Source organism: Vicugna pacos, chromosome 6 (assembly GCF_048564905.1).
Source record: "Vicugna pacos chromosome 6, VicPac4, whole genome shotgun sequence".
NCBI classification, from domain to species: Eukaryota; Metazoa; Chordata; class Mammalia; order Artiodactyla; family Camelidae; genus Vicugna; species Vicugna pacos.
The window spans coordinates 71,578,934-71,595,873 of NC_132992.1; the positions used below are offsets into that span (position 1 = coordinate 71,578,934).

The following is a 16,940-nucleotide window of genomic DNA, read 5'->3' on the forward strand; positions in this document are numbered from 1 at the left end:
AAAATTGGAATTTATGAGAAACTTGTCAAACCCAGTAAGCATTTGATATATACATTTTAAAATGGCTGACCGAACCAAATCAGGAGGTATCTGAGGCTGATGAAACAAAATGCTCATTGCTTGTATTAGTTTGCTAAAGCTGCCATAACAAAATACTGCAGACTGAGTGCCTTAAACAACAGAAATTTATTTTGTCACAGTTCTGGAGACTAGAAATCTGAGATCAAGGTGTTGAAATGTTGATTTCTTCTGGGGCCTCTCTCCTTGGCTTATAGATTGCTGTCTTCTCTGTCTTCCCATGTTCTTTCCTCTGTGCATACACATGTCTGTGGTCCAAATTTCCTCTTCTTATAAGGACACTGGGGCATACTGGATTAGGGCCCATCCTATCGATCTCATTTAACCTTAACTATCTCCACAAAGGCCCTATCTCCAAATACAGTCACATTCTGAGGTACTGGGGGTTGGGACTTCAACATATGAATTTTCGGGGGACATAAATTAGCCCATAACATTGATTTATGTTAATTCCTTACCCAGAGGACAGGAATGATGGCAGAAAACTCCAGAAAATGAAAAATAATTAGTCCAAAATACGATTTGAACAGCTAAAAAATTGAACTTGTAGTATTTGTTCTTACTAGTTGTGCAATTTCCTGAAGAAAATTTCATTGAAACTATTTAAAAGAAATGATTACAAGTAACTGCTAACTTTTTCTTTCAGACTTCTTTAAACTACCTCAAAATTCTCTTCCCAAAGATTTACTCAGTAAACCCCTCTTATTTTGCCCAAAATGAAGTTCACCAAAGAAAAAATAAGTATCCTACACAGAAGGTACTGTGTTTTTATTGATTAGAACTGTGTACATAGAACTATAATCCTTCCATCATACATATAATATACAGTAACTATCAAATATCTGGTACTAAAATAACTTATTGACAAATTCTAATATTGAACACAGAATAGCTCTATCTCTATTAACAATAAAAAACAAAACCACTGGGTATCTTGGAAATTTTAAATTCAGACCATTATTTCACAATTTGAAAATCTGAGTAATCCAACTTTAAGATGACTTTCTCATTGTTGAAGCTTGCTCTGTCAATGTGCGATTTGGGACTTCCTTTTGTCTCAAGCCATTCCTGCATATGACGTACTTTGGAGGTCGGACCTTGCAATTGTCCTTGCACTGTGCCCTGGTCCGTGTTCTGGACCCAGCCTACTAATCCAAGCTTCTTACTCTCAGCCTAAGGGAAAGAAAAAAGACAAGAGAGAGAAATGCAGTGAGACTGAACAAAACAAAGCAAGACTACAATCTCTTGCCAGAATCTTGGCCTAGAATCAAGCCACTGAAACTAATTTGATATTGTCTAGAACAGTCAAAACAGAACTACAGCAAGGAGAATCTCATTACTGATCTTAAGATGAAGTGTTGACCACCTGACTCCATTTCCTTTTTCTACCCTATGAAACCCAGGCACCAGAATTTTTCACTATGTAGTCAATTTGGGTGAGATGCTTTCAAAATGATTCCCTAAGGCTGATTGTTGTTACAATACTGGGCTACATCTTGTTCATTTTCCTTCTCCTAGTCAAAAATCTATTGGGTATATTAAATAGAAAAGCATGAAGTTATCTGATCCTTTTCTTTCGCTTTAACCAGCACCATACCTAAACAAATCCAGGTGATTAAGTGTCCATTATGTCTTTTAAGATCAGTAGAGAGTATTTCACAATTTCCTGGGCTACTCATCCCATTGTTATCACTGTAGAGAAAATGCCTAACCCAAGATCTTTACGTTGCATCCAAAGCCCACTTTCTGTCATCCTCCTGAGAAGAAAACAGCAGCCTCTGTGAACACCACAGTTTCATGAGACTACATTTCATGAGAAACCATTGACTTTCTTCACTTCTGCCTAAATAATCACAATTCCCTTAAGGTTGAATAAGCTTATGAGAACTATCTAATCATTGTAGTTATTCTCTTCTTAGCCTTTCCAATGTTCTTTCCTTTAAACCATTAATTGTAGAATGAAAATTGGGGAAAGGTAGCAATATTCTAGAGGTAATTTTATTTTTGTAAAATTTCCAAGTAAAGATATTATAAAAGTTATTGATTGTTACATTTTATCTAAATAGAAGAGGCTGGATTACAAAAGAAAATGGGAGTTAACATGATTGCATGTCCAAATGCCAGACTAGTGACCTAGTAAATGTGGGAAATTGCTGGAGTTGGCCAAAGAAAATGTTATGCATAGGAAAACTATGTTTGATGAGGAACTGAAGTATCCATCAAATTGGTTCTGTTTAAAGCAAAGATATGTTTGCATAATGAACAAAAGAGACTTTGGTCAAATAAATAAGTTTAAAGGATACAGAGGAAATTAAGGAATGAAGAAAAATAAGAGATACCTACAGCATGCATTAAGTGTTGAAGACTGTGGCATTAAAAAAGAATGCAGAGAATCGATTTTGAGTAAGACTCCACATCCAACTGATTTTGTGTAACAACGACATTCTCCTACCCAAGGGAGTGGGCTATCCCTAGTTCTTAGTTACCTTATATGGTAATTAGCTATAAAAATGATTGTGTTGAGTTCTTGAGCAGGAGGTTATTAACAGTCAAATTTTAAATTGCAATGTGATTTATCTAAACTCCTGAGAGTGAACAAAACACTCCCAGTTTTGGTGTTGAGAATGGGAATTTGCTATGGGTTTTATTTGTGCACTGGATTCTGTTCCTATTTTTGAAATGATAACATAATGTTACTGATTCATGTTCAATTTTGAATATCTATCTAAACATCTAAACAGTTTTTTCCTAGAAAAATTCTAAAAAACTAATTCTTCCTCATAACCATATTTCTGCTTGGACAGTCATCTGGAAACATTTTAAGGAATACAATCACCAGCTTTAGTCTCAATCTAAAAAGAAAGACCCTCAAACCAAAAACCTAGGCTTCCACCTTAGGAAACTAGAAAAAGGAGAGCAAACCAAACCCAAAATAAGCAGAAAGAGGGAAAGAATAAAGATTAGAGCAGGAGTTAATAAAACAGAGACAGGAAAAAAAGAAAAAGAAAAAGAAATGAAACCAAAAGTTGATTCTTTGAAAACACCAACAAAATTGTCAAACCTTATGCTAGCCTGATCAATAAAAAAAGAGAGAGAGAAGGATCAAATTACTAAAATCAGAAATGAAAGAGGGGATATTACCACCAAACTTACAGGAAAAAAAAAGGATAATAAGGGAATAATATGAACAACTATATTCCAACAACTTAGATAACTTAGATTAAAAGGGCAGATTCCTAGAAAGACTCAAAAAAGTACAGAAACTGAATCAAGAAGAAATAGAAAATCTGAATAGACCTATAACAAGAGATTGAGTTAGTAATCAAAAACTTCCCTCAAAGAAAAGTCCAGAACTAGATGGCTTCATGGGTGAATTCTCCCAAACGTTTAAAATAGAATCCTTCACCAATCTTTCACAAACTTTTCCAGAAAAACAAAAGAAGAGAAAACACTTCCCAAATTATTCTATTAGGCCAGTATCACTCTCATGTCAAAAACAAAGACATCACAAGAAAAGAAAACTACTGAATATTCCTTATGAATACTAATGTAAAACCCCTCAAAAAAATAAGCAAACCAAATCCAGCAACATATTATAAAAATTGATTATACACCACGAAAAATCAGAATTTATTCCAGGAATGCAAGGTTAATTCAATATACAAAAACAATACAGGCACACCTTGGATGTATTGCAGATGCAGCCCCAGACCACTGCAATAAAGAGAGTCACAAAAATTTTTTGGTTTCCCAGTGCATTTAAGACTTATGTTTACACTATACTGCAGTCTATTAAGTGTACAATAGCATTATGTCTTTAATAAAGTACATACTTTAATTTAAAAATACAAAACAAAAATATTATAATAGTAACATCAAAGATCATTGATCACAGATCACCATAACAACAGCAATAATGAAAAGTTTGAAATACTGAAAGAATTACCAAAATGTGTCACAGGCACAAAGTGAGCAAATGCTGTTAGAAAAATGGCACCAATAGATATGCTTGATGCAGGGCTGCCACAAACCTTCAATTTGTTTAAAAAAAAAAAAAAGCAAAAGCAATGCCTGCAAAGAACAAAACAGTGAAGGACAATAAAAGAAGGTATGCCTATATGCCATATTAATTAATAAAACACTATATTAATAAATAAAACAGAATGTAATATGCTATATTAATAAACAACCAGGTGATCATCTCAACAGATGAAGAAAAAGCATTTGACAAAAATCCAACACCTTTTAATGATAAAAACACTCATCAAACTACCAAGTCCATAAAAACTAGCAACACTGCACCTGGCGGCCTCTCTTGCTCCCTCATCTTCAGGGATACCCACACTCTGTTACTTTAACCAGCCTCCCCAGCCCCCACCCCCGTGTACATCTTTCTACATAAATCTACTTTTACTCAAAAAAAAAAAAAAGAACTGGAGTCCAGAAATAAACCATTACATTTATGATCAACTGATTTTTGACTAGGGTGCCATGACAATTCAATGGGGGAAATAATAGTCTTTTAAACAAATGGTACTGGGACAACTGGACATCCACATGGAAAAGAATAAAGTTGGACTCCCTACCTCAGACCACATAAAAAAAATAACAAACTGGATCAAAGACTAAAGCTAAGCGATTTAACTATAAAACCCTTAGAAGAAACTTTCAGAAGAAAACAGGCATGAACCCTCATGGCCTTTGATTAGGCAAGGGGTTCTTAGATATAACACTAAAAGCGCAAGCAAAAGAACAATCAGATAAACTAGACTTCATCAACAGTAAAAACTTTTGTGCTTCAAAGTTTTCATCAAGAAAATAAAAAGAAAACCTGAAAAACAAAGAAAACCTGAAGAATAGGAAACTATTTGCAAATCATGTAAGTGATAAAGGCTAGTATTCAAAATATATAAAAGTTCTGACAGTTCAACAAAAAGACAAATAATTCAATTAAAAAATGGGCAAAGGATTAGGAGACACTTCTCCAAAGAAAAAGTATCTTCTTCCATGTGCCAATAAGCACGTGAAAAGATGATCAATATGATTAATTATTAGAAGAAGGCAAACAAAACCACAATGAACATATATACACACACCAGAATATTACTGAGCCTTAAAAGGAAGGAAATTTGGACATATACCACAACATGGCTCATTTTAAGGACATTATGCTAGTGAAATAAGCCAGTCAGAAAAAACAAAAACAAATACTGTATGATTCTACTTATATGAGGTAGTTAGAGTAGGTAAATTCATAGAGACAGAAAAGAGAACTGTGACTGCCAGGGGCAAACGAGGTCCCCTCTCCTTTAGGAGTTATTGTTGAATGAGTACAGAACTTCAGTTTTGCAAGATGTGGGTGGATGGATGATGGTGATGGTAGCACAACAATGTGAATGTACTGAACTGTACACTTAAAATGGTTAAAGTGGCCAATTTTACATTATGTGTATTCTACTATAATTTTTTTTTAAGTATGTTATATAGTTTCCAAATATTTGGGGATTTCCCAGGTATCTTTCTGTTATTGATGGTAGATTAGTTCTATTATGATCAGAGGAGAACATGCTTTATATGACTTAAACCCTGTTAAATTAATTGATATTCAAAACAGAACAAAACACCACAATGAGATATCACTTTGCATCCACCAGGATAGCTATAATAAAAAAGACAGACAATAACAATTGTTGACAAAGATCTGGAGAAACTGGAATTCTCATGCATTGATAGTGCGAATGTAAAATGGTGCAGCTTCTTTGGAAAACAGTTTGGCAGTTCTTCAAAAAGTTATGCATAGAGTTACCATGTGACCCAGCAATCTATTCTTAGGTATGTAATAGGTACAGAAATGTTCACAGCGTCATTATTCACAATAGCTAAAAAAATGGAAACAACCTAAATGTCCATGAATTGATGACTGGACATATATATATATATATAATGTGGCATAGCCATAAATGGAATATTACTCAGCCATAGAAAGGAGTGAAGTATTGACACAAGCTCCAATATGGATAAACCTTGAAAACATGTAAAGTGGAAGACGCTAAACACAAAAAGTGACATATTGTATGATTCCATTTACATTAAATGTCCATTATAGGCAAATCCATAGAGATAGAAATGAGGTTAGTGGTTGCCAGGGGCTGGGGGGATGCAGAGTGAGTGCTAATGGGCATGTGGTTTCTTTTTGGGGTGATGACATGTTCTGGAATTAATGCATATCTTTGTAAGTATACTAAAACCACTGTATTATACATTTTAAAGGGGAATTTTATGGAATATGAATTATATTCCAATATTTTTTAAAAGTCTAATGACTCATTCTAGGAGTGATGGAATTTAAGAGGCTAGATGACATCAACATGTAAACAGACTGTAGTAAACAAAATAATTATTAAAATGAACATATATATTTAAATGATTATAAGCAGTCAAGAATAAGTTACAAGTCTAGTTAAGGTGAAAAAAGGATGACATTTTCCTTGCAGTTTTCCAAGTCAACATTTGTTTTTCTGCATTCTTTTATTCTCTCTTTAAACTGAGGGGTGGGAGGCACAGTAGAGAAAGATGGGCTATACTGTCATCTGGTCCTTTTCCCTTAAAAACTTTAATTAACCTTTGAAGCTGCCACCTCCGTTTACTAAATCACAGGAACTTATCCCACATAATTGGTAGCAAAGCTGATTGGAACATAGCTTTTGCTATGACTTTCAGTAATTCTTTTTTTTCCCAACAGGCACTTCATTATATGAGGATGAAACAAGAGGAAAAGATTTTCAAGTCATTGGGAAAAGAGGTAGTGACATTTAACATTCATATTTCAATGATTCAGGTTTGAATTTTAAGTACTACAACCCCAGGAATGTGACACCTGGCAAGTTCTGCAGGCTTAACTCGTTATCTTTGAGGTTGAAGGGATGCTGTGAAGGCAATAGCCTGATACCCACCCTATAAAAGACACAAGGCAAACCGAGATTGCATTTGTGTGTGCATATTGAGGGAAGGTTAGTGACATTAAGGTAGAGGCTGTCAACAGTTTGTTCATCCCCTCAACTACTCCTTTATATTCTCATAAGAATACCAGGCTCCATGTTCAATGTTACCATTACTTATCCTGGAGTGGATAAAGTATTTTCATTAGAAAAGCTTCACCTGGAAGAGGTAATTGTTCTTTCAAAGCTAAAACGAGTAGAAAGGAATTAAGTGGGGGAATGGGAGAAGGTTGAAGAGGGAAAGAGGTCTGAAGAAAATGTAGCAGCTGCAGAGGAAGCAATTACATAAATGTCATGAGTTCATCAAAATGCCATCTCCTCCATCAAGGTTAGCTTTCCTACAAGAATTGTGACTTGGCTTGATGATGTCACAACAGGGAGAAATGGGGAAGACCTCTATTCCCCTTTGGAAAAAGAGAAGCTCATCCATATGTGTCTAAGCACTCAAGTACCACTGTTAGGATAATCACAGCAGATGAGTCTTCCATTTACATTGTGTTTTACCCATTACAAAGCATTTTCATACCCACTGCTGTACAAACCACCTCTTTGCCATGCAGCTACTAAAGAGCCAGCTTCTCCCAATGCACATTTCTCAGGAACATGTGTCTTGTTCCCATGCTCATAACCTATGTATGTTCCCAAGCCTGTAGGCCACATACCTGAGTGTACTTGCGGAAGAACACCCCTTGCACCTTCCCAAAAACTTCATAATCCACTGATATCAGGGTGTCCCCTTCTGCCATGCTCATGCTCAAACCTGTCAGAGACCAGGAAAGCAGAAAAGTAAAGAGCTCATTATCCTATTCCGGGGCCCCCAACCCTGAGACAGAAAGGGCCACACTGCATCCTTAACCACTGCGACGTCTCCCTGACCTTAAGGTAGCTGAACTTCGAAGTAAACGGATGGTTGTAAGTGCGGGTGTGTAAAGTAACAGGAAGACACCTGGGCAAGGAAACTTCATGTCGCGACTGCCCACAGAGGCCTCTTTTGGGGCAATTACCTGCTTATCCAGTTTCCTCCCTACCCCCACCCCCCCGGTCCCGCGCCTTCTCCATCCTTCTCTCTTCCCACGGACCCGGCTTCCACGCGGCCGCCAGAATCTCCTCCTACTAAGATTTTAGGGCTAGCCGAACTAATGGACACGCCGAGGGACCCCGTCCCAGGCTCACCCTCCTCGTCCTCCTCTCAAGAGTCTGGGACCACCCGGCAGACCACCAGGCCAACGGTTCCCCAAGCCGCGTAACCGCCGCGCCCGGAAGCCTAGAGCGCGGCTCCTCTTTCGCTGTCTCTCATGCCCATCACCTCTGCAGGCCAACCACAGACGGCGCACTCGGCCCAGAGCCCGCCCAGAGGGTGGGATTGCAGGACGCTGTAGTCTAAAAGCATCAGAGCCTCGGGTTCGGGGGATCTGTCCAGGGTTTCGGGCACGATTCTGCAGAACGAGCCCTCACCCCATCTCGGTCACTAAACACACCACTTTTTCCATCTATTTTCTCAAAGGGAGAAAGAAATAGACAAAGAAACATTTTAGATAAATCCAATTATTCTGTAAATATTTACTGACAGCTTCTGTGTGCCCTGCACAGTTCTAGGTGCTTGATATACGTTAGTGAACAAAAAGGATCCCTGGCCTGGAGGAGCTTAAATTCTGGAGACGGAGACAGACTATGAACATTAAACACCATAAACAAAAAAAATTAAATAGTTACAAAGTTCACAAATGATAAATGCTTGAGAGGGTATGGAGAAAGGGAACCCTTCTACACTGGTGGTGGGAATGTAATTTGTTGCAGCCACTATGGAAAATAGTATGGAGATTCCTTAAAGAATTAAAAATAGAGTTACCATATGACCCAGCAATCCCACTCCTGGGTATATAGCCAGAGAAAACTCCAATTCGAAAAGATATGTGCACCCCAATGTTGACAGCAACACTGTTTACAATGGCCAAGACATGGAAGCAACCTAAATGTCCATCAACAGAAGATTGGATAAAGAAGTTTTGGTGTATTCATATATGGAATACTACTCTGCCACAAAAAAGAATGAAATAATGCATTTGCAACAACATAGATGGACCTAGAGATTTTTATACTAGGTGAAATAAGTCAGACAGAAAAAAACAACTATCATATAGTATCACTTATATGTGGAATCTAAAAAAAAATGACACAAATGAACTTATTTGCAAACGAGGAAGAGACTCAGACATAGAAAACAAATTTATGTTTACCAAAGGGGAAAGGGGGAGAGGGATAAATTAGGAGTTTGGAATTAGTAGATACAAAGTACTATATACAGAACAGATAATAAGGTCAAACAACAACTGTATAGCACAGGGAATTATATTCAATAGCTTGTAATAGCCTGTAATGAAAAAGAATATATATAACTGAATCACTATGCTGTACAGCAGAAACTAACACAACATTGTAAATTAATTGTACTTTAAAAAGAATTAAATAGAAGATATACAACTTTTCTGCCCTCTCTTTTTCAGATCTTCTTAAATTCTGGGTCATGTCTAAGTCTGGAATTGGGAGCAGGGGAGATAAGTGTATAGGAGGTCCCAGTGGAGGTTATTTTTCTCTCTGATTCTGGAAGCTGCCCACCAGAGTCTACCTTGCTCAGAAAACTCCAAACAATGCTTATCTAAAGCAATCAGTCAATCACCAGCACAAGCGAAATAACCCAGGGCTCCAGAATCACAATTGAATTAGTCAATCTAAGCCTAATGACCAAATTGCATGTGTTCATTTTGGGAGAAGGAAATTGTCAAGGGGAGTTGTGGGTGAAGTTTGTTAAAAGTAGGATCACCTTGCAGGTATTTGAATCCATATACCCTAATGATTAAGAATGTGTATGAAGGAAAACTGTGGTATTTATTATCCCTATCTGGATTGCTTGTGTACATTACACCTCTTCATAACATAATACTCCATATGTGAATATGCCAGGTTGGCAGATGTGGCAAGGTGAGATGGATTTGCAATGGAGGCTGTAGAGATTCATTATTCCACTTCCCCACTACAAAGTGAGGATCCAGATACTGGAGCATCATATAACCTCAGTGGAAGTTGTGTGAGAAACTGGACTGAATGTTACACTTGGCAATATTTGAAAATAATGCTGAACAGGGTACCTGGCTGAAGTTCTTTCTTTCTCTAAAATTTATTTTTTTAAAACTAGCTTCTCTGTAGAATTAACCTTTTGAACATCTACTATGTATGGGACACTTTTTGTAAGATATACAAAAATAAATGGTACATAATCTTTGTCCTCAAAGAGTTTTTTAATTTAGTGTAAGGGACAAATATGCATGCAGATAATGACAATACAGTGCACAGAATGCTAATTCAATTTCATCAACATCCATTGAGAGCTCATTATGACCCTGCTGTGGGCTATAACAAGGACAGAAAATATTATAAGAGCACAAAGGATCAGAGAGATTCATTCTGACTGGGAAGACTGAGAAAGTGTTCTCAGAGGAACCAGCATATTATCCAAGGTTACACAACTACAAACAGTAAGTGATGGAGCTGGGATTTAGTTCCAGGCAGTCTGAGTACAGCGCCTACTCCCATGAATGCTGTTATGCTCTACCACTCCCAGGAGTTTGAAGTAGCATAGTACTATTGCAGGAAAATGGGGCACAAGAGGATGGTCATGGTCCCTGAGACATGCCCCACCAAGGGTCCTTGGCTTCATGCAGGAAAGAATTCAAGAGCAAGCCACAGCGAAGTGAAATTAAGTTTATTTAGAGAGATACACACTCCATAGACAGAGTGCACACCATCTCAGAAGGCATGAGGCCCTGGGGTGTGGGGATGTTTCGTTTTTATGGACTGGGTAATTTCATATGCTAACGTGTGGGAGGATTATTTCAACTATTTAGGGGAAGGGGCAGGGATTTCCAGGAATTGGGCCACTGCCAACTTTTTGGACTTTTATGGTCAGCCTCAGAACTGTCATGGAGCCTGTGGGTGTGTCATTTAGCATGCCACTTATTACAATGAGCATATAATGAGGCTCAGGGTCTTCTGGAAGTCCAACCTTTGGCCATCTTGTTGGTTCTAGTTGGTTCTAACCAGTTTTTGTCATATCTTCGATGGCTATGTCATTCTTTTAATGGTTGCACCTGTCCCCTTCCCTCCTGTCCTGTCCTGTCCAGTATCACTGAGGTAAAAAAGTACAAGTAGTCAGGTGTGGCTGGACAAAGGGTTCTCAACCCTGGCTGCACAAAGGATCTTGGGAGAAGCTCTTAAAAATACTGATTCCCAGGTCTTACCCCCTAGAAACTGCTTTTGAGGGGGTCCTAAAGCACAGTCAGGGTTGAAAGCCCCTGAACTAGACTCTGAGGAGGCAAGGCTGGAAAGGGAGGCTGAACCTAAATAACCTGGCAAGTTGAAATACCATGTTAAATTACACGCTTCAGCTTTATAGGTAAAGAACAAGCCACTGTGTAGGAGAATGATAGGATCAGAAATATTTAGGATAATTATTTTGGCAGCAGCATGGAGGATGGGCTTGGAGAGCAGATGAATAGCAGTTAGGAGAGTGGTGCCATCCAATGAGACATAGGGAAGAACTCACCTAGGGCACTAGAAATGTAAAGGAAGGGTCATATATAAGAGACATTGCAGAGTAAATTCAACAGTCCTGCTGACCAGTTAGAGAGAAGGGGTGACAAAGAGGGAGAAGTGGAAGACGACTGCTGCTTTCAGCATAGAGGGAACACTGAAGAAAAGTGGCTCGGGGCATAGGGAAGTGATCATGAATTTGTTATCTGTCATACTGAGGTTCCTGAGGAACATTCATGTGGAGGTGCTACATGGGTAGTCGGAAATTTAAGTCTGTAACTAGGAGAGAGAGCTAAGTGAGATATCATTTAAACATAGGTAAGACCTGAAATTTCAGCATTAGGTTGAAATCATTATGGAAGAGAATGTCTGGAACTGCCTTTATATGAGAAACTCCTAAATTTGGGGGTGAGGTGGGAAAGGGCAGGTAAGGAAAAGACATAAATGCCAGCTGCCTGTAAGAAGAAGGAGTAAGGACATGAAAGAAGAAACCAAGAAGGCACAGGAGTAAGTGAGAAGAATTCCAAGGGAGAAAAAGTCAATAAATTGAAAATGAGTAGGCTGAAGAAATAGCAGCTTTTGTCTTTGGTCATTGGAAGGTCACTGGTAGCCTGGCAGTTGCATAAAGTAGAAAGTGGGGGCCAGACCACAAGGGACTGGACAATGAAGGGGAGATGAGGAAGTCAGGGGCAGCAAATGTAAAATTTTCTATTAAGAAGTTTTGTGGAGAACAGAAGAAATGAATGGGTCCCTAAGGTGAGAGGTCAGGTTACGGGAAATGGGGTTTGTTTTGCTGGGGAAAGTTAAGCATATTTTAAAACCAAAGAGAAGGAGTGTGTGAACAGGTACAACTTGAAGTTAACAAGATGGAGGGGTAAAGTGAGTCAATTTCTGGAGGGTACTGAAAAAGACCAATTCAAGAGAACTCATGGAAAGACAAAGATTCTTCATTCTCAGAAACAAGAACAGAAGTCAAGTTGGAGGGAGGCACCCTGGGAAATTCTGCCAGACTTGGGGGCAGGGGGTAGCTTTTCCAGTTGATGACAGGCAAGCCCGATGCTGAGATAATTGGAAACTTGAAAAGAGTGGGAAATGTCTGGAAGTGCATACAGAAAGAAGGCAGAAGAGAGTCAACTAGAAAAGAAAACAAGGCATAAAAGGACTGCCCTGGAGCGCCACCAAGGAATTTCTTTTTAACTTGTAAAAGCTGTAATATGACATGTTGAAGTATTAACACCGACCACTGCTGTCTATTATTATTTTCCATGTGCATGAATCTTTTTAGTAGTTTACAGGGAGAAAAGTAAGCAGCCTGTTCCAAACAGCTTACACAGATGAACTGAAACATGAAGACAAAGTCTTTTCTGATGTTAACAAGTTATAGAGTATCTTTAGTGTTGAAACCAGGTTATACTGAGTATTTTCGACCTGGTAGTTAACTTTATTATTATTACAGCTGGCTGAGTCATTCTCGGGCCTTGAGAAGAGAGAGCCAGAGTTACCAGGTAACTCTCGTAAAACATTATATCAAAATAATTAGATTGGCTACATAAGAGATACTGCGGAAAAGACACTGCGTAGCAAAACCTAAATAAGTTGCTAAAATTTGAGCAAGCTCCAAACTGTTTACAAGGAAAAGCATGAGAGAGAGTATACAGCCGTACCTGGAGCCCTTACAAAGCAGCTGAGCGTGCTAAGAAAGGCTATCAGCAGGCCTACTCCGGCTAAGTAGGCCAATACCGGAATCCTGCGGCAGAATGACCCGAAGGCACAACTAGGGGCTCCGTCCTTTGCCAGAGGAGGGCACACCCCAGGATCTGAGAGCATCTCCCTGAAAAAAATACAAACTCTTTGATAGAGCCTCAGAAAATCCTCTCACACCCCCTTCTCCATTCCCTAAGGGCAGGGCTGGACGAAGCTGCAGACTTGGCAGGACACCGGGTCAAGTGACTCTCTGGTTGACCGCGCCCGCTACCCTGGCAGCTCCAGTTCGTGTGCGGACTGCGCCTGCGCACGCTGCCCTAGCGGAATTCTCGGCGAGGTAGGGCCGGGCGCGCATGCGCTTCCGTCTCCAGGCAACGGGAATAACAGAGGCCCGCTGAGCGCGCGTGCGCGGCTGTCGGTTGTTGGCGGGTGTTTGGTCGGGAAAACTAAGTTTTGGAGTTTCCCCTGAGCAGAAACGGTCGCAGCGAGCCTCAGGTACACGGAAGGGCGGCAAGACATGGGGTCAGCACCTAGACCTCTCAAAGGCCCGACGGACCGAAGAGCGAGGGCTTGTCCCCAAAGCGGAATCTCCGGTGGGGGCGCCCCGGCTGACCCTTCAGGACAGAACTCGGCTTTCGCATTCCAGATCTAAAACCGGCAGCGGCCAGTTCAGGTGGTCCCCGCCTCTCAGGTTACAGACTTTCCTCCGTGTTCGCCGCGGGGACTCCTTGGGTGAGAGTTTGTCAGCCACGCACCTGCTGCAGGTCCTAAGTGGGCTCTGTTCTCTTTGGGGTCAAGCACGGTTCCAACATGAGAGAAGCCCTGAGAGCTCTTTCTGCCAGTCACTTACCAATGGGCCGCAGTTTTCTTGCCTGTAAAGTGATGGAACTGGACTCAGAGTCCTCAGGTTCCTAAATTACAGTCATGAAACTCTGAGCGAACCCTCGGTTTACGGGTGAAGAAACTGAAGCTAGTGAGGGGTGGCTGCTTGTTCTGTGTCACAGGCCTAAAAACTGACTTTCAATTCCATAGCTTTTTGCACCTGCTACGGAGTATACTGTATATGCAGGAATGTCACTGTATGGCAGAAGCTGGTACTGATGTAAAGGAAAGTGAGGTGGCAGGAACTCCTCTATCAGATTGATTTTTCTTTCCTCGGGGCCTAATGAGCACTCACAGGACATAATAAGCGCTCACCAAATGCTTACTGAGTGAAAGCTCTGGCAGACCCAGCAGCACTGTCCCTAAAATGTCTGAGGGAAAATGTGGGTAGGACAAATATAGGAACAGCGAGGTGAACCTCAAACAAACTCCTCACATATGTCTGGTTTAAATCTCCCCTAGGCTTCAGTCCAAGCCCTGAATGGCTGGTCTCCGGTTGGCGCCGCCTCTGCCTGTGGGCGTTATGCTCCCATATAATAAAACAGAAGCTCCAAGGCTCCATTCAGCTAAGCAAGAGCCCTATGAAAAAGGTGACTCTCTCCAGCATTCCTCTATGGGGCACATGAGGAACAATTTCCAGCAGAAGCTTTTGAGTGAAGAAGAGCTGACACTGGATAATCTCTACACTCACCCCAAATGGAACACCTGCACAAAAGCCCGAGGCTACTCCTATCCCTGCTGTGCTGGAATCAGCCAGCAAGATTCGAGAAGCAATCCCCAGGGCCAAACAAAGGGTTTGCTTTACTCATCGGGCCTTCAACCCTGGTATCCCAAAACAAATAGCAAGGAATTCATCCCCTTTACAAAGAAGCGAGTTGGAGTGGACCGGGCATACCCACTGAAACCTGTGTTTCATCGGAAGTCCCATCATACGGGTGAGGCTGACACTGATGGGGACCAGAATGTCTCTCCAAGGCCCCCTGAGCCTAGAGAGTTTTCATACAGTAACTTTGGTTCGAGAAAATGGGTTTATTCATCTGTGATTGGTACAGTTGCTGCCACTCAGGAAGAGAGGGTCATGGCAAACCCCAACAGAACTGAGTGGATGCAAATCCAAAGACTAGAAGCTGCAGGGGAGAGCTTAGAAGAGGAAATCCGAAGAAAAGAGACCCTTCTGAGGGAAAAGCTGAAGAAAACAGAGGAAGAACTAAGAAGGATCCAGAAAGAAAAGGAACAGGCTGAGGAAAATGAAAAAAGAGAGCTACAGAGAATGGCACTCCCCAGCAGGAGAGTTAAAGGTAACAGCAAGACCACATACAAACCTATCTTCTCCCCAGAATTCGGGTCTGAGGAGGTCTTCAGTAGAGACAAGGGAGGGGATGAAACTTGGAGATGGTGTCAAGAAAATTCTGGTCCATTCCAGGCCTCTGAGTATGGAATTCAGAAGCTCAAAAGGGAAAGCTTGATGGCAAGCAATAACAAAATCCGAGACCGAGCCTCAGGGTCATTGAAGGAGGAGAAGTTTTCTCAGGCTTCAGAAGTGCCACACAGTGCTTTTCAAGGAGCCACCAGCAATTCTAGCTCGCCTAGGGCACCAGACTCCTCGGGTTCCAGCTGTTCCACTAAAGAGCCAGAACTGGGAGAGTGCAGCCACTGTGGACGAAAGTTTCTCTTGCTTAGGTTGGAGAGACACTCCAACGTCTGCAGCAGGATGCAGGGTTCCAAGAGGAAAGTATTTGACTCCTCCAGGGCCCGGGCCAAGGGCACAGAACTAGAGCAGTACTTGAACTGGAAGGGAACAGCCTCTGTCAAGGTAACAAGGGCCTTATAGATTTGCTTTTGAGTGGGGAATCATTGTAAGGGCCTGTTATAGCCTTATCAGTTCTCTTTAGAAAAATTTCATGTGTCATGTAGGGAGAAAGCAAAAATTAGCATTTATTGATTACCACTGTTTACCAGTCACTGTGATGGGAGCTTTTCATATGATCCTCACCACAACTATGTGAAGATTTATTATCTCTTATCAATTCAAAAATCAATTAAAAAATCAGAGAGGTTAACTTGCTTGAGATCACAAACAGCTTTAAATTACAGAATCAGCATATAAATCTGAGTCAGAATGACTCCAAAATCTAGACTTAAAAAATATATATATCCTTTTGATTACAGAGGTAATAAACATTTCCTGTAGGAAATTTAAGAGACATGAAACATATAAAGAAAAAAATTATGCATTTCATCACCCTGAGAGAATTCCTTTCTTTGCAACATACTCTGCCACCTCCCAAGATGAGGAGGTGTTACCACTCCTATAACTGCATCTACTTTTTCTAGATTAGCTTAATTTTGATACCCCTTCTTAGTAAATACATGAAACACAATTAAGTTTGGAATTCTTTCTCTCCCCGTTTAAAGTGTAAACACCTTAAAAGTAGAGAGCTTTATTCCTTGTGAACATTCCTAGCTGCAGAAAAACTAGGTTGTAAAAAGTAAGAACTCTGAGACACTACCATAATTTGGGGGTAACTTCTGGACAGCCAGATCCAGAGAAGACTGTCTTGTGAATAAGTTTACCACCCTGTCAGGCTGATACCACTTGGTGTGTTTTAGAGTGTTTCTCTAAATGTAGCATGCTGACAAGCATTTTTTATTTTAGTAATTTTAATGTGTATTGGAAATACAAAACATAGT

At 40.3% G+C, this 16,940-nt stretch overlaps 2 protein-coding genes across 14 annotated transcripts in view; one reads left to right on the forward strand and one right to left on the reverse strand.

The window, feature by feature from the left end:
• Nucleotides 1–816: 816 nt before the first annotated feature.
• Nucleotides 817–13,661, reverse strand: ACYP1 (acylphosphatase 1). Of its 2 annotated transcripts, none has more exons than XM_006206082.3 (3): nucleotides 13,328–13,661; nucleotides 7,739–7,836; nucleotides 817–1,251 (listed from the first exon to the last, which is right to left on the reverse strand). In XM_006206082.3, the coding sequence occupies exons 1-3, from the start codon at nucleotides 13,488–13,490 to the stop codon at nucleotides 1,036–1,038; spliced, it is 477 nt and encodes a 158-aa protein (XP_006206144.1). In that variant the 5' UTR covers nucleotides 13,491–13,661; the 3' UTR covers nucleotides 817–1,035. The 2 variants fall into 2 exon arrangements, with proteins under 2 accessions (XP_006206144.1, XP_006206145.1); XM_006206083.4 differs by lacking the exon at nucleotides 13,328–13,661 and adding an exon at nucleotides 8,250–8,363.
• Nucleotides 10,541–16,940, forward strand: part of ZC2HC1C (zinc finger C2HC-type containing 1C) — a 45,023-nt gene continuing 38,623 nt past the window's right edge. For 7 of the 12 annotated variants that reach the window (XR_012073754.1, XR_012073753.1, XR_012073755.1 and 4 more), the window contains exons 1-2: nucleotides 13,763–14,099; nucleotides 14,712–16,062. Coding sequence is in view for 9 of the 12 variants with exons in the window: in XM_072963441.1 (XP_072819542.1) it covers nucleotides 14,731–16,062 (1,332 nt within the window). In the remaining 3 variants the exon portion in view is untranslated. Of the gene's footprint in view, nucleotides 10,610–13,762; nucleotides 14,132–14,711; nucleotides 16,063–16,940 lie in introns of those variants that run through there. The other 5 variants (XM_072963443.1, XM_031679261.2, XM_031679262.2 and 2 more) reach the window with 5 other exon arrangements.

Coding starts and splice junctions, on each gene's coding strand:
- ACYP1 (XM_006206082.3), bottom strand. CDS start 13,490: ATGCTCTCAGATCCTGGGGTGTGCCCTCCTCTGGCAAAGGACGGAGCC. Junction 7,837..13,327: donor CTGCTTTGTAAGGGCTCCAG/GTACGGCTGTAT, acceptor GGTCTCTGACAG/GTTTGAGCATGAGCATGGCA. Junction 1,252..7,738: donor TCTTCCGCAAGTACACTCAG/GTATGTGGCCTA, acceptor TCTTTCCCTTAG/GCTGAGAGTAAGAAGCTTGG.